At 43.6% G+C, this 25,965-nt stretch overlaps 1 protein-coding gene across 1 annotated transcript in view; it reads left to right on the top strand.

Moving 5' to 3' along the window:
* Nucleotides 1-25,965, top strand: part of DNAH11 (dynein axonemal heavy chain 11) — a 376,413-nt gene that overhangs the window by 241,426 nt on the left and 109,022 nt on the right. The window contains exons 57-59 of the mRNA XM_040352802.1: nt 15,274-15,507; nt 18,449-18,595; nt 22,222-22,335. Coding sequence (XP_040208736.1) covers nt 15,274-15,507; nt 18,449-18,595; nt 22,222-22,335 — 495 coding nt within the window. The remainder of the gene's footprint in view (nt 1-15,273; nt 15,508-18,448; nt 18,596-22,221; nt 22,336-25,965) is intronic.

Genomic DNA, 25,965 nt, shown 5'->3' with positions numbered 1-25,965 from the left:
TCTCTTTAAGACTCTGGGCGGGACTGACGTTTTGAAGTCACTTCCACCCAGCAATGCTATGAGGATGGGTGGGGGCCATCTTGCCCTCACTCACATCTTGCGGCTCCGGTAAGCGGCGGAGGGCACGGGAGGGGGAGGGCCCTCTCCCGCCACCGATAACGGCGATCTCGCGGCGGATTGAGATGGGTATCTCGGTTGTGGCAACAGCTGCTGCCGTTACCGAGATATCCATCTTTAAAAACAGGACGTATATATACAGTGGGCGGTCGGTAACCGGTTAAGATTGTGCACCTTGATTTATTAGTGGTGTATCACGTGATTTGGGGCTGTCATGTGATTAATTGTATGTTTGTATGCAATGGGCCAGATTCACAGTCAGCTTACGCCGACGTATCTATTGATACGCCGCGTAAGTTCTAGTATGCGCCGTCGTATCTATGCGCCGTATTCAGGAAACAAGATACGCCTGAATTTTGGTTTAATACGACCGACGTAAGTCTCCTACGTCGTCGTATCTTGGGTGCATATTTACGCTGGCCGCTAGGGGCGCTTCCGTTGATTTACGCGTCAAATATGTAAATGAGCTAGATACGCCGATTCACGAACGTACTTGCGCCCGTCGCAGTAAGCTACACCGTTTACGTAAGGCGTACGTCCGGCGTAAAGTTACCCCTGCTATATGAGGCGCAGCCAATGCTAAGGTATGGACGACGGAACAGCCGTCGGATTTTACGTCGTTTACGTAAGTCGTACGTGAATGGGGCTGGGCGTAGGTTACGTTCACGTCATAGGCATTGAGCCGGCATATGTTAGGGAGTAAATTCGATGTGATTCTGAGCATGCGCGCGCATGCGCCGTTCGTTCGGCGCTTCATTTACATGGGGTCACGATTAATTTTAATACAACACGCCCACTACCTGCCTACTTTGAATTACGCGGGCTTACGCCGGCCCATTTACGTTACGCCGGCGCATATATGGGAGCAAGTGCTTTGTGAATACAGTACTTGTCTCTCAATGTTACGACGGCGTAGCGCATATGAGATGCGCTACGCCTATTTAAAGATGCGCCGATCTCTCTGAATCTGGCCCAATATGTATTTGGTTTCAATAGTTAAACAGAAAAGGGTCCCAATTCCCCCCTATATTACCCTTTGGTTTTAATATTGGTAGAAATGCAATTAGTTCTCAAACACATATGATCACATAGAATATAAATATTTTAGAGTATTTGGTTAGGAGACCGCGCACTTTTTCTTTAATTTATTTGTGGCATTTAACTTTTTTTTTGTTACAAATATTTCAGGTAAGTTAGAGGATAAGAGGGTAATGTTTAGTGGGAAGGGGGACCATCACTGGAGAGGAGCTTCTAAATTGAACATATATTGGTGTTGTAAATATTTTCTTAATTATAATTGGTGTAAAATATTTATTATTTATATTTTAAGTAGGCAAATAATGATTAGCAAAATAATACTCTATATTCTCAAATACAGTCAGCGGTTCTGTAAGCTCCTTAACATCTGGCATTCACATTCTTCGGCTCCTTTTTAGAAAAATGTGTGTTTGTGGAGTTCAGTAGCTCAACTTACAATTCACACACAATTTAATAATTTAGAGTTTTGATCCGCTTTCTCACTCTCCCTCCCTTTTGCTTTGCACAGGCAGCTTGATATGAGATTTCAATCTGAGGCTGAGAGTCTGAAAGCAAACAGCTTGTGTTCTCTCTTTAGAAATCTCATAATGCTCTATAGGAAAAAGAACAATATTAACAGGTACATTAACAATATTGTAATGTAAAAATCAAAAGATTATTGTCCCAAACAATTATAATTTCCCCTTAACACTGCAGCCCCACTCATTTTTATTGTTTTCCTGAGTAGTTTTTACACAAGAGACTGAAAAGCCCTGTACACACGGGCCAAAATCTCGTCACGAAAAAAAACGTTGTTTTTCCTGACGAGTTTCTTGGCAAGAATCTCTTGCCGCCCGAGTGTACAGACACTCCATTCTGCAGTTCTTTTGAATGGCTAGAACGCAGTGACGTCATCGCGTAAGACGAGCATGCGCTCCTTACATTCGATGACATCGCCGCCATCTTGCTGCACCCTACCTATGCCTAGGAAGCTACCGCGCATGCGTCAAAGTCATTTCGAGCATTTGCGGGTTTCCACGGTGACCGGTAAGTATACACACTCTCGGGTTTCTCGGCAAAACACTGCCGAGAATCACAACGAGAAAATAGAGAGCAGGTTCTCGTCAAGGTTTTAGGCAGTTTTTTTTTTTTTAGGAGAAACCTGAAAACCTTGTACACACGCTCGGTATACTTGGCAAGAAAGCTCTGCCAGCAGTTTTCTTGCTGGTTCTTGCAGAGTAATCCGAGCATGTGTACGAGGCTAAAGTGTGGTAGTGAACTACAATATTGCTTATCAATGAAATTATCATAAGACAGAATTTGTTTAAAATATTTTCTTTAAACTTTCATTATAATACACCACTTACTCAACTTGTTTGCTTCTTGTCAGGCACAGTATGAAGAAGGAATTGTAAAAATTCATTGGCACTTAGTCCATTGGCACTTAGTTAGATTGGCATTAACTGTTACTTCACCTATTAATTAGCATTTTATATTATATTGTAAAACAGGCTGTTGGAGTAAAAAAAATTATATCTAAAATCTGGTTGGCAGAATAAATACTTTATGTTAATGAAATTACTGCAATTAGTGGTTGCACAATGACCCTTTCAGAAGCCACAGCTGTTAAAGTCAGGAAGTGCTGTCACCGCTGACCTTATCATAAGAGAAAGTTACAAATTACAAATGCAAAGGAGGCAAATCATCAAAGAATCCAGTTCAGCTACGATTAGTGTTTTCTGCAAAAGCAGCATGAATTACAGCCAGCTGCTCCGTGGCTTGACATGTCTCTCACGCTGTGCCACTTTGTTAAGCTTTATGTTACAACAATAGTTATTTTACCACTTGAAGACAATGTATCTAAAGCCATTTCTGACTTTTCTGGAGGACTGTCTCCTACCTCATATAGAATTTTAACAGGTGCATGGGGCCATTATGACAGTTCAGCATCTTGATAACAGTATCATTATACCAGGAACATAGTAGGATTTGTAAGCACATGTATGCAAGTCCAATTGTAACAGTGTTAAGATAAACCATAATGGGTAACAGAGTAAATTGAGGCTTTTGCGCAAAAGTCAAAGCAGCCATTTTAATATTAAATGAATACATAAAGGTGTTGCCAAAGCAGAACATGGTTGAAATACATTTATGTAAACTATTTTAGCAAAAATTATATATTCTGTTTAGCAAGTCTTGTGATTCACACACTTCTGCTACAGTTTATTACTTTGGGGTAGCGACATTATTTCCTATTCAGCTATGCAAAGTCAGGGAAAATGTGTGTCCCCATTGAAAGATTTTCCTTCTATTCCTGTTTTGACAACGCAAAATTTTAGATTTTCCTTCTTGAGACAAATCGAGAGAATAACTCAGGACACAGGCAGGATAAAACCTGATTGACCGTCTAACCCAGTGGTTCTCAACTTTTCTAGTGCCGTGACCCCTTCATAAAATTTCCCAAGTTGTGGGGACCCCTAACAGTAAAATTATTTTTGTAGCGTGGGTTGTCAGCACCCAAGTAATTTGCGCCCCTAACCCACAGACATTTAGCGCTCCCTGAGTCCTTCCACTCGTACAATATTAAAACCCCTTTAGGGTACATTTTAGGATGTATCACTCTCTTTGTTCTCCTTTCTTTCCCTTTTATGTCTCTCTATCCTAATTCCCCCCCCCCCCCCATCCCTCTCTATAGCTGTCTTTCTTGTTCTCTCTCTTATTCTTTCTCTCCCTTTTGCTTTGTTCCTCCCCCTCTTTTCCTCTCCCTTCCATGTATTCTCTATTTGTATTCCTTCTCTTACTCCCTGGTGTGGGGGTGGGGGGAATGGGATGAGTGGATTAGGTGCTTTTGATCCAGGTCATCTGCTGATCTGAAAACTGTAATTGGGACTTTTAATGCCAACTATAATCATAGGTAGTGTTACTCACTGTGTCTCCAACTTTGTGGTGTATGGTAGCAGTGGCACCTATGCCAAATTCAGAAGATTCCAGCCCCTCCCACTTCATTCCTCACTAGTCAGATAACCTCTAGTCTCTACCCCCCAGCCATGCCATGAACTGAATGGGCAACTGCTAAGAGGATGAGTTGGTAGCCGCTGGCTCCAGGAACAGCCCTGCTCCAGGGAGAGCGGTGCGGGCTTCAAGAACAGCCCATGGTCCGGTGACAACTGGCAAATCATCATTCGACCCCCGGGGGGTTCCTGACCCCCAGGTTGAGAACCACTGGTCCAACCCTTCGCTACTCTATCCAAAATGTTTGACTTTAGATACACTTTATGCCATCCTCAGTTTTTTGTCTAAGGCCCCGTACAGACGACCGAACATGTCTGCTGAAACAGGTCCGCGGACCAGTTTCAGCAGACATGTTTGGTCGTCTGTACAGCCGAACGGACAGGATTCCAGCGTACATTTGCCCGCCGGGCCTTTTTCCAGCGGGCAAATATTTCCAAACTTGTTTAGAAACAGCCCACTGGAATCCTGTCCGTCGGACATGTTCGGTCGCCTGTACAGACCTACCGTACATGTCCGAGCGGCTGCCATCCCTCGCATGCGTCGAATGACTTCGACGCATGCGTGGAAGCATTGAACTGGCAGGGCCGCGCACGTCGCCGCGTCATCGTCACGGCGACGGCACGGCCTTGTCGCCGCGTATCGAGTACGTGCGGATTTCTGTATGATGGTGTGTACAGCCATCATACAGAAATCCCCGGGCAGACATGTACGCTGAAAACGGTCCGGCGGACCGTTTTCATCGTACATGTTTGCCCGTGTGTACAAGGCCTTAGAGGTAGAATGTTAAAAATTATAATTATAAAAATTATTGTACACCTTGGCGATACACTTCCATACAGTAATAAATTATGTGAGTTCATACCTTCCTATGAGTGTTTTCATGTGTTTTACATGCATTATCAACAACATGCTTTTTCATGTGCTTTCATTGTTATCAATAAGGATGAGCTTCATGTTTAAGTCAAACTCCTAATTTACTGACAGGCAGGCAGGTGATTGTGCTAGCTGCAGTATTCTCCCTGTGATGTACTGTCTGTGACCTCTGCAGTGTGCACCTAAAGCTACGTGGTGTGTGTACTGTCCGTGTCCTCTGCACATTGTGCACCTAAAGCTACGGGGTGTGTGTACTGTCTGTGTCCTCTGCAGTGTGCACCTAAAGCTACGTGGTGTGTGTACTGTCCGTGTCCTCTGCACATTGTGCACCTAAAGCTACGGGGTGTGTGTACTGTCTGTGTCCTCTGCAGTGTGCACCTAAAGCTACGTGGTGTGTGTACTGTCTGTGTCCTCTGCAGTGTGCACCTAAAACTACGTGGTACTGTCTGTTTCTGTTGGGACAGAAAGTGAGGTGAGGTGCAATCTTCTGAACAGATGCACACAGACAGCAAAACAAATGTTACAGGGGTGATAACCCTTCTCTATGTTTTCAGAAAAGCTTAAAAATAGATTTTATGGCTGGAGCTACACTTTAAAGAAGTACCAGTTCAAAATGACAAACAGATTCTACTTAACAACAAACCTACAGTCCCTGTCTTGTTTTCACCGCCTGTATACTGCTGTTCAAAGTATATAGGGCCAAAGGGGCTGGTAATGACCTGGGGGGAGTGGGGCGGGAAACCCATGCTATTTTTCTCAATGATTTTCATCCATATTGCAGGGACCAGACATTACATTAAAGCCGCAAGCAGTTTTAAATTACTTTTTTCTTATTGTAATCTCATTTTGTGCAGGGACAGTTCTAAACACGTGCCACTTCACAGGCATACTATAGACACCCAGCAGGTACGATATTGAAAGGAATTTTTTTAAAAAAATATTCACTTTACGCATCATTAAAATCACTGCTGCAGAAAAAAATTACAGTTTTTAAAACTTTTTTTTCCATTGATACATGTTCCCTGGGGCAAGACCCGGGTTCTCAAACTCGTTTTACGACAATAACTTGCATATTAGGCTTTAAAATTAGCACTTTTGAATTTGAACGTTCGAGTCCCATAGACTTCAATAGGGTTCTAAATGTTTGCGCGAACGTTCGGTCCGTTCGAATGTTCTGGTGCGAACCGAACGGGGGGGGGGGGGGGGGGGCTGTTCGGCTCATCTCTAGTTATCAATAAGCTTTTTTATTATCAAAGGAAAACTGGCCCAAAATATATAAAAAATATATATATTTATTTACTGTATATTTCTTGCTATGACCATAATTTACCACCAAAGAACAAAATTCTCCCACTCATGACAATCGCAGCAATACCACATTTGTGTATGATATTTGTACCGATAGTAGTTCCCGAAAAACAACAGTGCACATTTTTCTTTTTTTATCCTACCTAAAACACACTAATACCGCGTACATGCAATTGGACATTCCGACAACAAAACCGTGGATCTTTTTCCGATGGATGTTTGCTCAAACTTGTCTTGCATACACACGGTCATACAAATGTTGTCGGAAATTCTGAACATCAAGAACGCGGTGACGTACAACACGTACGACGAGCCGAGAAACATGAAGTTCAATAGGCAGTGCGGCTCTTCTGCTTGATTCCGAGCATGCATGGAATTTTGTGCGTCGGAATTGGCTACACACGATCGGAATTTCCGACAAGAATTTTTGTTGTCGGAAAAATTGAGAACCAGCTCTTAAACATTTGTTGTTGGAAATTCCGACAGAAGTTACCTTCATCACGGAGTCACTATTTATTTGTTTGAATTGCGCATGGACTTTTGCTTTGGCATTCACCTTTATATACTGTATATGCATTTATAACACTTAATGATTTATAAGTGTTCACCTTCTGCATCCAAATCTGGACATTTTGTTTTTGGTTTGTTTTCTGATTTCATTTTGGACTATTAATCTTCATACCATTTATATCTGCCCTAGGCACATATTTATATATTCCTTTGTTTATTTTGTGTTGGTTTACCACTTTGGGTGTTCAATTTCACTTTTGTTAATATTTATCCCTATTGGAACACCACTACATATTTATATACACCATTTTCAGCACACGGTAATACAATACTCACCTATTGAGCACAGTCTCCTAAAAGGCATTTTGCCCTTAGGTACAAAAGGGATAGCATCACCATAACTTTTTACATATCTCCACGGTGAAGCATCCACCTATTACTTACCTTCACAATATAGGGAACACAGCATTTCTGGCTGACCAGCAATAGTGCACCTACAGGGGGTCACCCCGACAGTTGATTACTGCAGTGCTAGCACTGTGTACATCATTTTAGCTACTCCAGGGCACCCACCCATTTTAGGATTGGATTTAATGCCCCACAAGCTCATTGGGCAGCGCCACCACCCCTTCTACATATATATTTATTCTGATCCACATCCCCCCTTTTTGTCAGGGGGGCAGCAGCCCATACCTCACCTCAGCGCAGATTTTACTTTATCTAACTTAGCAAGATGGCGGCCAATACCAACAGTTAGCACGACAAGTGGTTCGCCCTCTTCTGCTTCAAGGGAGAGCAGAGTACCTGACCCTCCGGACTCTACATGCTGGAGGGTGCCAGCTGCGAGAGGTTCCCGCCCCACCCATAGTGGGCAGCAGGGGCAAAGAGAGCATGGAGAAGCAGGTATCCCCCTACCAATGTCTACCCATATATATATATATATATATATATATATATATATATATATATATATATATATATATATATATATATATATATATATACTGGGCTCCATTCCTGCCCAGGACACTAGCTACACAGAGTTATCATGTTCTCCCTGTGTGGTTCCTCCCCCACTCCAAACACATGCAGGTAGGTGAATTTTACCCTGTGTACAGACTGGCAGTGTACATGGCTGATCACATTCTACACTGACCCTACAATTATAAAGGACCCTACACATATCTATGTATACTTCCATTCAGTCCTGTCCAGCTCTTGGCGGATTTTGGGCCATCGCTCATCTTGGATAGTTTTTCGGACATAGGTGATCACCTATGTAGATTGCCACTTTATACAGACAGGGGACCATCCCCTACCAACATGGCTTTGGAGTGTGCTCACACCAAGAGAACATGCAAACTACATGCAGATAGCTTCCTGGCCCAGATTCAAACCAAGTGAGGCAAGTCCCAACCACTAACCTACTGTTCTCCCTATATACCTTGTAACCTGGGAGATAGGTAACAGGTACAAAAGCTCCCTGGGATGAGCAGGCACAGATACCAAGGGCCAGATCCTCAAAAGAGATACTCCGACTTAAGTGCTGTTCAGTCTGTGTGTAACTTTGGAAACGATCCTCAAAAGGCTTTTTCCAAAGTTACACAGAAGATCCGGCATGTGTAATTGATTTACACTGCCTAATTTTAGGATGCAGTACCGCATCCGCCGCTGGGGGCATTTCGAGTCGAAATGCCGTTGCTAGTATGCAAATTAGCACTTAAGGCGATCCACAAAGCTTTCTAGCTTCTTTTTTGCGCCGTAAGTGTTATTTTGCAAGTGTAAAATTAGGGCTCGTTTTACAAAGTGTAAAGTTAGTCACACCTTGTAAAGGCCCATTGCAGCGACGGCATTTGGTATGCTTTCCCGAGGGAGAACTCCACGTCAATTTGTAAAAAACAAAACCGGCATGGGTTCCCCCCCAGGAGCATACCAGGTCCTTAGGTCTGGCATGGGTTGTAAGGAGACCCCCCCACGCCGAAAAATTGACGTAGGGGGTCCCCCTACAATCCATACCAGACCCGTATCCAAAGCACGGTACCCGGCCGGCCAGGAAGGGAGTGGGGACGAGCGAGCGCCCCCCCCCCCTCCTGAGCCGTGCCAGGCCGCGTGCCCTCAACATGGGGGGGTTGGGTGCTCTGGGGCAGGGGGGCGCACTGCGGGCCCCCCCACCCCAGAGCACCCTGTCCCCATGTTGATGAGGACAGGACCTCTTCCCGACAACCCTTGCCATTGGTTGTCGGGGTCTGCGGGCGGAGGCTTATCGGAATCTGGGAGTCCCCTTTAATAAGGGGGCCCCCAGATACCGGCCCCCCACCCTAAGTGAATGGATATGGGGTACATCGTACCCCTATCCATTCACCTGGAGGCAAAAAGTAAAAGTTAATAAACACACAACACAAGGCTTTTTAAAATATTTTATTATTCTGCTCCGGACGCCCCCCCTGTCTTCGTTATTAGCTCAATTACCAGGGGGGGCTTCTTCTTCCGCTCTCCGGGGGTCTTCTTCCACTCTCCGGGGGTCTTCCGCTCTCCGGGGGGGCTTCTCCGGACTCCGGGGGGGCTTCTCCGGACTCCGGGGGGCTTCTTCCATCTTCTCCCCTCTTCCGCTCTTGACTCGGCGAACCCCGGTTCTTCTGCAGCTCTCCGGTGCCTTCTTCTTCAGCGCTGGCTGCCTGCTATGTTTGTGTGTTAGCTCGATTTCAAACAGGCAGCCGGCGCGGTCTTCTGTGGCGTCAGGGTCTTCTGGTCTTCTGTTCTTCCGATGTTGTCTCGTCGCCTGTTGTCGCTGTAATGATGGAAGCGCGCCTTGCATCACATTTATATAGGCATCACCGTCCCATCATGCTCCGGTAGGTACCCACGTGGTGGGTGCACGTGGGTAGGCACCCACCACGTGGGTACCTACCGGAGCATGATGGGACGGTGATGCCTATATAAATGTGATGCAAGGCGCGCTTCCATCATTACAGCGACAACAGGCGACGAGACAACATCGGAAGAACAGAAGACCAGAAGACCCTGACGCCACAGAAGACCGCGCCGGCTGCCTGTTTGAAATCGAGCTAACACACAAACATAGCAGGCAGCCAGCGCTGAAGAAGAAGGCACCGGAGAGCTGCAGAAGAACCGGGGTTCGCCGAGTCAAGAGCGGAAGAGGGGAGAAGATGGAAGAAGCCCCCCGGAGTCCGGAGAAGCCCCCCCGGAGTCCGGAGAAGCCCCCCCGGAGAGCGGAAGAAGAAGCCCCCCCTGGTAATTGAGCTAATAACGAAGACAGGGGGGGCGTCCGGAGCAGAATAATAAAATATTTTAAAAAGCCTTGTGTTGTGTGTTTATTAACTTTTACTTTTTGCCTCCAGGTGAATGGATAGGGGTACGATGTACCCCATATCCATTCACTTAGGGTGGGGGGCCGGTATCTGGGGGCCCCCTTATTAAAGGGGACTCCCAGATTCCGATAAGCCTCCGCCCGCAGACCCCGACAACCAATGGCAAGGGTTGTCGGGAAGAGGTCCTGTCCTCATCAACATGGGGACAGGGTGCTCTGGGGTGGGGGGGCCCGCAGTGCGCCCCCCTGCCCCAGAGCACCCAACCCCCCCATGTTGAGGGCACGCGGCCTGGCACGGCTCAGGAGGGGGGGGCGCTCGCTCGTCCCCACTCCCTTCCTGGCCGGCCGGGTACCGTGCTTTGGATACGGGTCTGGTATGGATTGTAGGGGGACCCCCTACGTCAATTTTTCGGCGTGGGGGGGTCTCCTTACAACCCATGCCAGACCTAAGGACCTGGTATGCTCCTGGGGGGGGAACCCATGCCGGTTTTTTCTTTGAAAATTGGCATGGAGTTCTCCCTCAGGAATGCATGCCGCTGTCATTTTTTTTTTCCCCGACGCAACTTTAAGCCGTCGCGATCCTCAAAACTCGGCGTAACGTAACTTCGCGCATGCGCAGTACGGCCGACGCGCATGCGCAGTACGGCCGGCGCGGGAGCGCGCCTCATTTAAATGGGACTCGCCCCATTTGAATAGGAACGCCTTGCGCCGGCGGAATTTTAGTTACACAGCCTGAAATTTCTAGATAAGTGCTTTGTGGATCAGGCACTTAGGTAGAAACTTTAAGCCAGTGTAACTTAAATTGGATTTTTTAAGTTACGTCAGGTTTTTGTGGATCTGGCCCCAAGTCCATAAGATAAGTGACAAACAGTGGGGTGTTTATTGGTGCTATGTACAAAGTCGTATTTACAGGTGCTGTACAGTGTGCAGAAAAAACAAACAGAACAAAAAAATTGTTAAACAAAACCCTAGCCGTGTCTCGGCTCTAACTATACAATATTACAAGCCCTCACTACCAGGCTGAACAAGCCTACAGCTTTTCAGCTTCCACATAATACTGCTTAACAGTTTTCCACCAACCTTCTTGCTCCCACAGATCAGCACTATCTGTGTTTCCCAGGCAGAGCGATGGCTGTCTGCTCAGGTGAGCTTAAATTGGCCTGGGGAAGTGGGCCAACACCTGAACTGGATCCGGGATCAGAAATCCCTGAACGTGTAAGAGAGAAGCCTGGGAGAGGTGTAATCCCTGACCAGGACTTTCCCAGGCTCTCTCTGGGATGCTCTGCTACAACCTGTATATACTGACAGTATTATCTGAAAGACGGGTTTCAAATGTTTTGACAGGGGCGCAGTTTCAGTGTTTGCCATAGGCGCCATTTTCACTGGATACACCTCTGCAGTGATGTCACAATCTATGTTTTCATTGAGATAGTGAATAGTGTTTTCTGAATGTTGCCTGTGTCGAGGGAGCCTCCTCCTGTGTTCAGTAAGCAGCAGTGCAGCCACTTGGCACAAGACCTGGAAGCAAGCAAAGGTCACTAGTTCAAGTCACTTGAACGCTACCCATTTAATGTAACATATTGCCTCCTCACCACAGCAAAGTCTGCCACACATCTAAACTTAGCCAAAGGGAGCAGAGTTTACTTAGTAAACATACTAACAGTAAGATTTTCAGCATTTACTGTTTTATCGCACCCTAAGACCCCTTTCACACTGGGGCGATGGTTGCGTCTGCACTATTCGGCCGCTAACAGGGTGTTTTTACCCCCGCTAGTGCCCAAGAAAGGGTTAAAACCACTGCAAAGCGCCTCTGCAGTGGCACTTTTCCGGCGGTACAGCCGCGGTGCCCATTGATTTCAATGGGCAGGAGCGGTATACACATCGTTCCTTCACCGCTCCAAAGATGCTGCTGGCAGGACTTTTTTTTACCGTCCTGCTAGCGCACCGATCCAGTGTGAAAGCCCTCGGGCTTTCATACTGGAGAGACAGCAGCGGCTGTTTCAGGTCGCTTTGCAGGTGCTATTTTTAGCGTTGTAGCGCCTGCAAAGCGCCCCAGTGTGAAAAGTGTCTAAGGCCTAGTACACACGAGAGGATTTATCCGCGGAAACGGTCCGGGGGACCGTTTCCGCGGATAAATCCTCTGGCGGATTTTGATCTCATGGTTGTACTAACCATGAGATCAAAATCCCTGCGGAATTCCGTCCGCGGTGACGTGTCGCCGCGATGATGACGCGGCGACGTGCGCGACGCTGTGATATAAGGACTTCCACGCATGCGTCGAATCATTACGACGCATGCGGGGGATGGATTTGGACGGATTGATCCGGTGAGTCTGTACAGACCAGCGGATCAATCCGTTGGACTGCATTCCAGCGGATCGATTTCTTAGCATGTCAAGAAATTTTGATCCGCTGGAAATCCATCCCCGGGGACAAAAATCTGTGGAAAAAGATCCGCTGGATCGTACACACCAGGGGATCTATCCGCTGAAACCGGCCTGCGGATCAATTCCAGCGGATCGATCCTCTCGTGTGTACGGGGCCTAAGAGTACCTGCATACGGTACTGATGTTTGAAAATCAGTGTTCCTAACCATAATTTATTTTGTTTATTTTGCACATATTTGCGTGTACATGCGCATATCTGTGTGTGTATGTGTGTAAATACTGACTGGCGACTAAGATTTCTGGATCTTTATTTTATCTCATGTTTATGCGCCAGTGTATACAGACACATTAAAAGCAATGTGCTGTATTTAGATTGGTAGGAGGAAAAAAAACACCTGTATGCCTAAGAATGCTGAGTTTTAAGGCAATAGTTTACAAGAGGCCATCATGTGTTTATATTATTTGGACCAATATAGTGTTTTTTTTTATTCCTTTGGCAAAATATCCTGCTTATTTTTTTGTATCAGTCAACAAATAGACAAGCTTGAAAAAATGGATTTTACAGAGTTTAATAAAATTTTGAAAAGCTCATCCCAATGTTATGATTTTTTTAACACTGTAATGCAGTGACAGTAGATTGGTTCAAGATCACAGGTCTGAAACCAGCAGCTGTCAGTAACAGTGCACTTTCAGGGTTAGGAGGGAACACAGGTACGCACTCCTAGGTTAAAATAAGAAGGCTATACTGTCAGCCTGGGACACCATGCTTAAGATTGTTAATCTGCAAATTGAGTTCAGGAAGTTAATTAAATTTGTTATTACAATAAAACAATGTATGTTTTGTAAATCATGTGCTAACAATCCGTCTTAATTCCAGTTTGCACCACTACCAAATCTAAAAGCCAAAGGAGTAAACACTTAAGCAAGGCACTATATGAGGCTCTGTGTCTCATGCACATACCATAAATGCAAGCTATGATATGTGTCCCTGTTTACACAGTATACATACACATTTTGTTTTGTCCATCTTTGCGATAAGACAAATAAAATGCATGCTGGTTTAATGTCAATAATAACCTAGTTTTTCTCATACAAAATATTAACCCGAGAAGTCAATCTGTTGAAATGCTTCCTTCCTTTAATAATTGTAAAATATGTAGTCATTTACCTGCATCATTAAACAATCAGATAGCATTCTGTAATACATCTGGAACTGGAACAATTATTGACAGCGCTTCAGTAAATTATGTGTAACTTTGCCCAGACTAGGTGTTCCTCATCTAATTCGTATTAATTGATTTCCAGACTTTCTGTGATTAATTGAAGGGTGTTAATCGTGTAAAGAAAGTCATAAATAATTGTTATATTGATGAGGTTTGGAGTCCACAGAACACAACTAATTTAAAAGTCTGTGAGTACAACAGATACTTAAAGAAATTTGAGCTGCAGATTTTCTTGGTGAAATGCATATACAACATCACATTTTCCAGTTACAAAAATTATGAAGATAAATATCCTGGGTTTCTAAATTATTAGATCTCGGGACTGCTTACTATAACAGAGACTGCAGTATCCACTGTAATGCCCATACACACAAGTAGCAATAAAAGCCCTCACATCCGTAAACACTCCACTGACACCAAAAGGAAGCACTGAGCCAAATACGAAGATGGCACAGCAATAATAGACTGTGGAAGAATTTATTTGTTATTATACATCAATATAGGCAAAATCAAATCTCTTCACTATCCAACCTCTTTATAGCTGCTCTATATACAGCTGTAGGGGCTGAAATGGTTAAAATCACCCTCACAAAAAACACAGGGTTCCTTCACACAGGTGCGATTCTCTCCATTCGGCAGGTGATTTATGAGCAGATCCCCTGCTGAATCAGAGCAGATTGGAATAGATGTCATTTTTGTGACATCTGTGCTGTTCAGTTTTATGTCCACATTTTGACCGATGACTGTGGCGGACCTGTGTTGGCTCTATGGACTGCTGTGTGTAAACAGACTTGTGTGGATTTACGTAATGCTACCTTTGAAGTTTATGTCTGGGGAAAAAATGCAGTCCCTGTCTGTTTTTTTTTCAGACCTGGACTGACTTAGAGGTAGATGCAGGTCTATGGGCAGATCTATAAGCCTGCCCATAGACCTGCAGGGGGCTTCCAATGAAGTGCCCCTGAAAAACAAGGTGAAACTGATCAGAAAGCCCATTTAAGGGGCTTGAAACCTTCAAAATCTAGGCCTTGTTTGTCTACCCTCTTTTTTTGCACCATATTTTGTTCTAAAATGACTTCTGCTTTTTACAAATATTTTCATTTAGCCTGTCAGTTTTATCACATCAAAGGAGACTGCTCTGCAGCAAATATTCCGATAAATGGCCTATCTATCGAAAGACTTAATTACTTTAGCTAGTTTGTTTATTTTTATTTATTTTTTATAGGCGGCAAAATGTGTTCATCTAGTGACCTCTACTCTATATTGCCATTGTTTAGCATATCCCAATTGTGGCTCAGCATCCAGATTTTTTAGATTTAATAACCTGGTGAAACATGCTAAAAAAAATCAGATTAAGCAACCTTATCGTCAAGTGTGTGGCCTTCTTTAGTCTTACTGAAATTTCACTGTGCCATGTTTACTCTTTCGTACACTTTAACACTTTAAAATATTTAGCTTTACGTGTTTTTTTTTTTTTTTTGTTTCGTGCATTTTTCTTTTAGCCAAACGTTAAGGAGTCAATCGGCCAGTTCATGGCATATGTACACACCAGTGTCAATGAAATGAGTACAAAATACTACCAGAATGAGAAACGATATAATTATACCACGCCAAAAAGTTTCTTGGAACAGATAACCTTATACAAAAATCTCCTTGATAGAAAAAGGAAAGAGCTATCTCAAAAAATGGAGCACTTGGAAAATGGTTTAGAAAAAATGAAAACTACAGCATCTCAGGTAAACTTTCATGCATTTTGAATTATTCTTTAACTAGACATGCAGCAAAGTAAGATACAGTACCTGACATGTGAAATGATTATACAAATGATTCCCTGTTCCTTTGGGAAGTAGTAAACTGGGTGTCCATCCACCACCAAAAGCTCCAAATCAAAGAAAGTCACAGAACTGCACCAACCCTCCAAGTCCCTAACATGGACCTCCTCTCCTGTTTGCAAGAAGAAACCTTATGTCCCCTCAGGTAATAGCGGCTTCTGGGGCAGTGGAGACGATGCACAACAATCCCGTAGAGCAGGGGTGTCAAACTCAATTTCATTGTGGGCTACATCAGCATTATGATTGTCCTCAAATGGGCCGGTTGTATCTGTAAGATAAGATGTCCAGCACATCCCCTCCTCTTACATTAGATGTCAAGAGCCACCCCACCATCAGAAGTTGAGTCCCCCACTCTCCCTTACATCACAGTGCACCCCCTTTCCATATGCTGCTGCTGGGAAGAAGCTGGATGCATTACTTGAAAGCAGAAAATAGGGGGGTCTGGTGGAGGACCAGAGGAGGGCTGGAGCTCTCCTGCAGCTGCAAGAGAGGTGTGAGGGCCACATAAAAATGGCCTGGAGCTTCAAAAAATAAAAGGAGCAGGTGGGGGCGAGAATAACAAAGAAATCATCCTTTAAATTTGCCGATCAGCCAGTGGGTTCCTCCCTTGTACAAGTGACGTGTATATATTGTGTGTCTATGTGTGTATGTATATGTGTATGTGTATATATATATATATATATATATATATATATATATATATATATATATACACTAGCTGAATACCTGGCGTTGCCCGGTCTTCCTATCTTAACCTTTTGGGGAGGAAAATCATAGTAATATAAATATACCCATCTTTTAGGTAAGGGTTAATTTAACTGTCATATATTTTTATTTGGCATATAAGTAATATGTGTACCAGGTATTATTGAAATATCTCCAGGCGTACAGAAGTTATGTGGGAACATACATTTCCCATTGATTTGCATGGGACTTTAAACAAAAACCCCGACCCTCACAAATGGGGGTAGTTAAGGGATAAATTAACTATCCTATAGTTTAAGTGGACATATAAGTAACATGTGACCAAGTGTTATCGAAATATGTACAGCCGTTTGGAAGTTATGAAGTAACATGTATTTCCCATAGAGTTGAATGGGACTTTAAAGAAAAACCCCGACCATGGCAAATGGGGGTGGGTAAGGGTTAAACCACCTATCCTATGTTTGTTGCTGACATATAAGTAACATGTGTGCCAAGTTTCATGTTAATATCTTTAGCCATTTGGATGTGATGCTGGAACATACATACATACATACACACACACACGTTGAGTTTTATATATATATATATATATATATATATATATATATATATATATATAGATAGATAGATAGATAGATAGATAGATATGTATATATAGATAGATAGATAGATAGATAGATAGATACCAAAGCACTTCTAGAAGTAACACTGCTTTATCTGGACTTTTTATGATGAGCATTTACTACAAAAAGTTTCTGCAGGGCAAAACGGACTATAGGTATACAGCAGTGGGAGGCAGGGCAAAATACAGTACATGTATAACATAAGACACTTGCAGGTCAGAAGAGGTAACCCTAATAAGTGGCAGGATGTCCACCATCTTGGTAAACACTTTTCTTGTACCTGTATTACTTTAAAAAACTTTACACCTTGTTAAATACCCCCAACATTCCTGCTTGACTACCCACAGGGTGTTTAATGTTGGGAGAGGCAGGTTGTGTACACTGTAAGCATAAGCAATGAATCTAATAAGAAAACACCATTTTGCAATTTCATATATCCTTCATTGCCTTGTGGCTCTGCAAAATGTCACCTGAGAGCTGGAGTGGGAAGTGGTGTATTAAAAACTTTCTCGCCTTGCAAGGTTTTGTGCTGATAGAAGTTCCACTAATGGAACAGTGCTAAAGCAGCTGAGCCCTTATACATTGTGTGAGAAAGCCATGATTTCTGATCCTTGTGCTGTTCTACAGGTTTTTATTCTGAACCCTGTGCACTAAACCACGGGTCTCAATACATTTTAAGCAAAGGGCCAGTTTACGGTCTTTCCGACTTCAGAGGGGGCCGGATTCTGACCAGTTGGGGTAGAAAATGCCCCAGGGCCGAGCATAAGTGAAAATAAACATGGCCCCAGTGTTGGTGGGCCGCACTAGGAGGAGGAATAGGGCTCCATCATTGCTATTAGTCTAAGAAATAGTGCCCCATTGGTGGTGCCATTGGGGGGAATAGTGCCTCATATCATTGGGAGCAATACTGCCCCAAGGGCCGGATGAAGGCTAGCAAAGGGCCACATCTGACCGCAGTTTGGAGACCCCTGCACTAAACAATTTGAGACTCCCAAAATCCTATAAGTATGTCATGTAGCCAGAATGCCTTCTGTTAATATATTTTGCAGCCTGGTACTGTTGCCAACTGCTCTTCGCTTACACTTTTTGCCAACTCTTAACCATCATTCCATATGGCTTATACATGCTCTCTCTAATGCTACTAGTTAGAGGTGCAAGAATCTCTATCATGGCCAATTGCTTCACATCAGTGCACTTTACCATTTTGGACCTTTGAATAAATCCAGAGAAGAATATTACTGCCCCCTGATTTATCTAAGTGTTCCTACTTTGTTCTTTGTTATGAGTGTGATGGTAGGTTTTCCTTCAGTTGACTGTTGTAAGAACAGACCACCAGTAAAAAAAAGTCTGGGTTTTGATGAAACTGAACAAATCATTTATACAACGTACGTATGCATGTTATTTAGCTGTACATCTTTTTATACAGTTTCTCGATAAATAAATTCCATTATTAAGCAAGTTAATGCACTGGTTTACCAAGAAATAATTTTTTTTTTTTTTTTTTTTTTTTTCTCCAGGTAGAAGACCTTAAAGCCAAACTTGCCTCTCAAGAGGCAGAACTGAAACAGAGAAATCAGGATGCTGAAGCCCTAATTTCTAAAATAGGATTTCAGACTGAGAAAGTGAGTCAGGAAAAGACCATTGCTGATGCCGAGGAGCAAAAGGTAAGTGTATCACAGTCATTTCCTGCTGCTACATTTAACGCAGTTAAAGTACATCTTTTATTGGCAAACCATTTTCAACAAGCCTCCAGGAAACAAAATGTGTGCAGAATTGTGATCATTGTAGCAGGAACATTATTTCTCCAACTTGTTTGCCACTCAACTTTCCCCTGAATTTCCACACCTTTTAGATCTTACTGTAATTTTTAAAGGACAGTAAATGAGTAATTTCAGTGTATGTCTATGCTGTTGTGCCTTAGATGTACAATCATAACTGCAGTCAGTTTATTTTCCTAATTGATGAACCTTCCCCATTTAACCACTTAAGGACCGCCCACTGTATATATACATCCACAGAATGGCACAGGCGCGCGCCCGTGACCCGGTCCGAAGCTCTGGGACCGGGACCGTGGGACCCGTGGACCCGATCGCTGCTGGGGTCCCGTGATCGGTCCCCGGAGCTGAAGAACGGGAAGAGCCGCGTGTAAACACGGCTTCCCCGTACTTCACTGTGGCGGCTGCATCGATCGTGTCATCCCCTTTATAGGGAGACACAATCGATGACGTCACTCTTACAGCCACACCCCCCTACAGTTGTAAACACACACTAGGTGAAACATAACCCCTTCAGCGCCCCCTGTGGTTAACTCCCAAACTGCAACTGCAAATACCACCAAAAGAAAGCTTTTGTTTGGGAGCCACGTCGCACGACCGCGCAATTGTCTGTTAAAGCGACGCAGTGCCGAATCGCAAAACCTGGCCTGGGCCTTTAGCTGCATAAAGGTCCGGGGCTTAAGTGGTTTTTAAACTGGAAGATCTTCTAGTCCTCATCAGGACATATGTGAGCCTCTTAGGCCTTGTACTCACGGCAGGACATGTCCGATGAAAACGGTCTGCAGACCGTTTCCATCGGACATGTCTGGCCGGGGACTGCCCGGGGACTTCTGTTCGATGGCTATACACACCATCGAACAGAAGCCCGCGCGTAAACATTACGCGGGGCGTGTCCGCGGTGTCGCCGCGTCGATGACGCGGTGTCGCCGCGACAATGACGCGGCGACGTGGGCGGGCCGCCTTAAATATGCTTCCACGCATGCGTCGAAGTCATTCGACGCATGCGAGGGATGCGGGCGGCAGGACATGTACGGTAGGTCTGTACAGACGACCGTACATGTCCGGGCGGACAGGTTTCCAGCGGACTGTTTTAAAACAAGTCCGGGAAACAGTTGTCCGCTGGAAACCTGTCCGATCCGTCCCAAAATGGTCCGCTCGGGCCAACACACGGCCAAACATGTCTGCTGAAACTGGTCTGCGGACCAGTTTCAGCAGACATGTTTGGTCGTGAGTACGGGGCCTTAGAGTCTAAGAGCATTTGTCATGTCCAGGAAAAACTGAAGTTACTGTTTAGCCGTATTCCAAAGAAATAAGACATGCTATAAAAAGTCTAAAAATATTAAAACATTTCTTTTATTTATTTCAGTTCTTCCCACTATTCCCAAGCAGCTTATTGCAAGTTTACCTCTAGACAAATATGCAGACTGCCTTTGCTGCCTGCCTTCACAGAATTCTTGTGGGTATGCTGATCCAGGGGTCTCAATACTGAAAACAGTATTTCTCAACCGGAGTGCCATGGTGCCATTAAGAGTCCTCTGGGGTGCCGCAGCAAAGGGACCAAGAACTGCCCCAACCAGCAGAGTTCAGTGTTTTGTAATACACACTTCAGTGAACTCTACATTTCAAACTACTGAACTCTAAACTTTGCCTTACAAACTACTGCACTTTAAACTCTGCCCTACAAACTACTGAACACTGCATTACAAGCTACTGAACACTGCATTACAAGCTACAGAACACTGCATTACAAGCTACCGAACACTGCATTACAAGCTACCGAACACTGCATTTCAAGCTACCGAACACTGCATTACAAGCTGACGAACACTGCATTACAAGCTACCGACGAACACTGCATTACAAGCTACCGACGAACACTGCATTACAAGCTACCGACGAACACTGCATTACAAGCTACCGACGAACACTGCATTACAAGCTACCGAACACTGCATTACAAGCTACCGAACACTGCATTACAAGCTACCGAACACTGCATTTCAAGCTACCGAACACTGCATTACAAGCTGACGAACACTGCATTACAAGCTACCGACGAACACTGCATTACAAGCTACCGACGAACACTGCATTACAAGCTACCGACGAACACTGCATTACAAGCTACCGACGAACACTGCATTACAAGCTACCGAACACTGCATTACAAGCTACCGAACACTGCATTACAAGCTACTGAATACTAAACTCTGCCTTACAAACTTCTCAGAGTTCAGTAGTTTGTAAGGCAAGGCAGTGTTCAGTAGTTTCTAAGGCAGAGTTCTTAACATTCATTTTTTTTTACGTTTTTGACTGGTGTGCCCCGTGATTCTGGCAAATTTTAAAGGGTACCTTGGTTGAAAAAAGGATGAAACCACTGTCTGTTCAAATGACTGGCTTCTGTCACTGTCATGGTGGACAACCAATATTCGATCAGCGCTGACAGCCAATTGCTGCAAGCACTGATCTGTGTTTTCTGACAGGGAGGGTAGTGGAGTCCCTGCTGTCAGAATACAATAGAACAGCGGGAGAGATTCCTGCTTCAACATGGTTTGTGCTAATGTGGGGATCTGACAATTTTTTGCTCAAACTGCTGGTTAAACGAAAAAACAAAAAACTGTACATGTATATCCAGCTTTAGGAGTCTGTTGTAATCTTTATGGATCTTTCAGAATAAATGACCTCACATTACAAACGGCTAAAAGTGAGGGTTGGGTTATTATTTAAAGCTTTTAGGGTTTGTTTACAGTCAGGGACAGGGGCAATAAAAACAGGCAGTTGAGCCTAGTTTTTAGTGCCTCTCTTGAGCTCAAAGGCAGTCAGATGGGGTTGTACACATGCCGCATCCATGGCATGAGTTATTCACCTGTCGCATTTGGCAGGATGTACCGCCGCCAAACGTGACCCATTCAAGTGAATCTGGCTATCCCACAGCTACCCCGCATCCACATGCAATGCACTTAGTTATGGTGTGCTGGTGCAGCATTAGCAGGGTTAAAACAGGCAGTGAGGAGGTGACAAGTTGCCTCTTCACTGCCTTTAAAATGCCCCTGAAAGGCAAGCCACCATGGTAAATTTTTCAGAGGGGCATGCTGTGACCTCGCCTTTGACATTTTGGACTGCTAACAGATTATTACGGCCGTCACTTCCTGTCCTGCTGACCCCCAGCACTGGGACAATGGGAGGAATATCTCTAGCTAGAATGCAGGCAGCATTTTATCCCTTTCCCAGTTCATTAAAATTCTGGCTTACGTTTCTCTTTAAATGTTTGTGAAATAACATTTTTGTACAAATGTTAAATTTATATTAAACATCAGGTTATAAACTTAAATCAAAACTACTGTTTTCAGCTCTGCGGAGTGATAGTGTTACTCTACCTTTAACTATATAGAGATGTAACTTGTAGTCAGTAGGCAACTTAGAAGACCATAGGGCATTCAATGTTGCAGGCACTATTTACATTGTTGACCATGGCAATCATTGATGCAGAAAGAGAATAACTGTTTAACTTCTAGGTTGTATCGATACAATTAGAAGTGTCTGTAAAACAGAAGGACTGTGAGGATGATCTAATGAAAGCTGAGCCAGCATTAGTTGCCGCCACAGAAGCACTTAATACTCTTAACAAGGTAAGTAATTGCATGATACTTGGCTCTGGTAAGGATGTTAATTCATTGTTATTTAGAGTCATAAGGCTATGCATCCCATAGCTTTGTGTTGGCAGGACTGGAGTATCCTGATAGAGAGCTGTGTGGGTTCAGGTATCATAAGATTTCTGCAGAATATCCACAGCATGAATTGTTAGCACAAATGGTATACAGATAACCAGTTCAATTTAACCTTAAAGTTTGTGAGGCAGACGGTTTTACAGGACTCCCGGATCAAGTTTTGCTCTGCATTCTCTGTAATATAAAGTGTATGGACGATCCTTTATTCAGAGTAGGAACCCCCCCCCCCCCCATTTCTATCTATGACACCTCAAGTACAGAATCTCAGAGGTATTATCTCAGGTGCCAATAGATACTTCAACATTTCGGCATCCACCCAAAATGGAATTGTCAGTTTTCTATGAGTGGACCTTTTCATTTTAGATATTTACATGCTTCAGCAAAATAAACCTTTAGTATTTTATCAGAGGTTTTTGTCACAGTTATAGAACTACGGTAAAAGCACTGCTAAGAGGCATATCTATCTGCATATGTATTATCTACCTGCATATGTATTTGTAAAGTGATACATATTACATATTGCATATTCCTGTGATCCGTCCACCCTTGTTGTTTCATATTCTGCACTTACCCTCTCTAACAAGCTCCTACTGAGCTCTGCTCTCTAATCATTATCAAGTGGAGTAGGCACTTCTACTGCAAACCTGATTTCATCTTTCAGCTGGCCTGTGGAAACTTTATATAGGACCGATTTCAGGTAATTAAAGCGGGAGTTCACCCTAAAAAAAATTTTTAACCTTAGATTGATGCTCATTTTGTCTAGGGGAATCGGGTAGTTTTTTTAAAATCAAAGCTGTACTTACCGTTTTAGAGAGCGATCTTCTCCGCCGCTTCCGGGTATGGTCTTCAGGACTGGGCGTTCCTTCTTAAATGACAGTCTTCCGACGGTCGCATCCATCGCGTCACTAGTAGCCGAAAGAAGCCAAATGTCGGTGCGGCTCTATACGGCCCCTGCGCACCGACATTCGGCTACTTTCGGAAAATCGTGACGCGATGGATGCAACTGTCGGAAGCCTGTCGGAAGACTGTCAATCAAATAGGAATGCCCAGTCCCGCAGCCCATACCCGGAAGCGGCGGAGAAGATCGCTCTCTAAAACGGTAAGTACTGCTTTGATTTTAAAAAAACTAGCCGATTCCCCTAGACAAAATTAGCATGAATCTAATGTTAAAATTTGTCATTTCCGGGTGAACCTCCACTTTAAGCTAGTTAAACAGAAGCATTATTACATGAGTCTTCATTACACTAGCAGATTATAGGGCATTTTAAAGATTTGTCTGGAGTTGTCTTTAAGGGCACAAAACTGAGGCATTAAATGAGATATATGTAATACATAAAATATTTACCACTCAGTACAATAGATAATTGTCAGCATTATGGCTGAGATAACTGGCGCTTTAGCAGTAAACAGAACGCTTTGCTTCTCAGTAGGAGCTGTGATTTAACAACGCCTGACAAGATAATGTGTGGGGTTTAAAGATGTCTAACTGATGTTTTACAAGAATTCAATTGTATTTTCCCATGACCAGAACTCTCTTTTCTTCTGCTCATCAGGGAGGCATCTTTCATAGAGCGTTTCCTGTCCCACATACTTGGCAAAAAAATAATGATAAATTTTGGTGCCAAAATGCAAATGACTTTTCCTTTTTTTCGATTTATATGTCTGTGTATGAGCAAGTTAAAATGAGAAAATGGCATTTGTATGGTAAATATATGGTAAATATAAGAGTTTACCAGGCCTTGGGGGTTGCGGTGCAGAGGAATAGTTTAGGGTGCAGAGTTAAACAGAGAAGAGGGTTGGAGTGCAGGAATCAGTAGAGATGGGGTTTGGGGTGCAGAAGTAAGCATAGGAGGGGTTTGGGGTACAGAGTTGAATATAGAGGGATTTGTAGTACAGAGGTTAGCAGAAGGATTTAGGATGCAAAGGTGTGCTGAGAGGGGATGGAAAAGAATGCAGAGATTGGTAATGGGGGAGGGGCGAGTGTCACTGTAAGTATTACTGTTACAGTACATAACAGGTGAGTGTAAATGTCTCTATGACATTGGTGGCTAGTGTATGCTTGTCATGTTTATTGGTCTCAGCTATAGATGCCTTCCTCTATGACTCTGTATTCCAAAGGTACCATTCTATGACTTAATTGATTGTTCACGACTCACCTTAGACAGTTTCTGTTGTTTAGTATTGCAATACTGTATCTGACTGCTGTTGTGGAATATTGGTTGTTCTTGCTCTTTGTATTTCGTCTCCTGAAAAGTTTAATTGTTAAGACGGATACCCTTTTTTAATGCTATGAACCTGCATGCTGTACCTTTTTTATGTTTTTCTTATTAAACAAATTTGAATTAAAAGAAAATGTCCCCATTATGTTTGGGGTCAGTGTGGATATCCCCCCTTACATTGGTTGTCAGTGTAAATGTCACCTTACATTGTGGTCGATGTAGTAATTTCCCCTTACATTGGTTGTCAGTGGAAATTCCCTCTTACATTGATTGTCAATGTAAATTTCCCCTTACATTGGTGGTCAATGTAGAAATCCCCCCCTTAACATTGGTTGTCTGTATACATTCATCCTTACATTGGTAGTCAGAGTATAGTCCCTCTTTACAACAGTGGTCAGTGTAAATTTCCAATTACAACGCTGATCAGTGTAGGGCCCCCCTAAAATTGGTGGTCAGTGCAAATTCCCCATTACACTGGTGGTCATTTTAAATTCCCCCTATATTGGTGATCAGTGTAGAAATTTCTCCCTTACATTGGTGGTAGGGCCCCCTCACATTGCTGATCAGTGTAGAAATTATTCTCTTACATTGATTATCAGTGTAAATTTCCCCTTACATTGGTGATCAGTGTATAATCCCCCACTACATATATGCAGGAGATTTCCAGCTTTCCGCTTTTTGAAACCAAAGCCTACAACCCATCAGCAATCACAACAAGAGTGGCAGTACTCAGAATGGTCAGTGTCAAATTATATTTTCTAAATAGTTTATGCCAAATGTATCTGCAGTGTAATTGGTTTTGATCACTGTGTTCTCTACAGGAATTCTTAGATTGCTGTACTTTAAATTCCTTGTACGGACTACAAATTCTCTTGTTCAGCCCCGAAAGAGGCAAGTCACTCAGCTCCCCCATCCACACAAAACAGAAGAGAGACTCTCCTCTGATTGACAACCTATTTACACAGCAGCAGCCATGGCTGTCTGAATGACTGTATCTGATTGGATGCAGTCACTATTTGGCTGATCATTTTCCACCCAGCTCCTTCGATTTTTAAGCTGGCTTTTGTTGAGCTGGGTGGTCCTGAAAGGGGCTACCTATGCTCATATTTCAACTGATTCAGCAGAAGTCATGTATGACCAGCTAGCTAAACAAATACATACATTTTTTATTCATAAACAATTCCTTCTTAGCTTTCTTTCTGTCCTTATTATGATAAATCTTTCTGTACATAGAGTATTTAAAAATTAAATTGTACAATAGGTTAATGATATGCCTCTATAACCACACCCTTTGTAAATGAATGTCCCACTC

The sequence above is a fragment of the Rana temporaria genome, chromosome 5 (assembly GCF_905171775.1).
Source record: "Rana temporaria chromosome 5, aRanTem1.1, whole genome shotgun sequence".
NCBI lineage: Eukaryota > Metazoa > Chordata > Amphibia > Anura > Ranidae > Rana > Rana temporaria.
The sequence above is the reverse complement of the archived record's forward strand: the minus strand, read 5'-3'. Positions and strand labels throughout refer to the sequence as shown.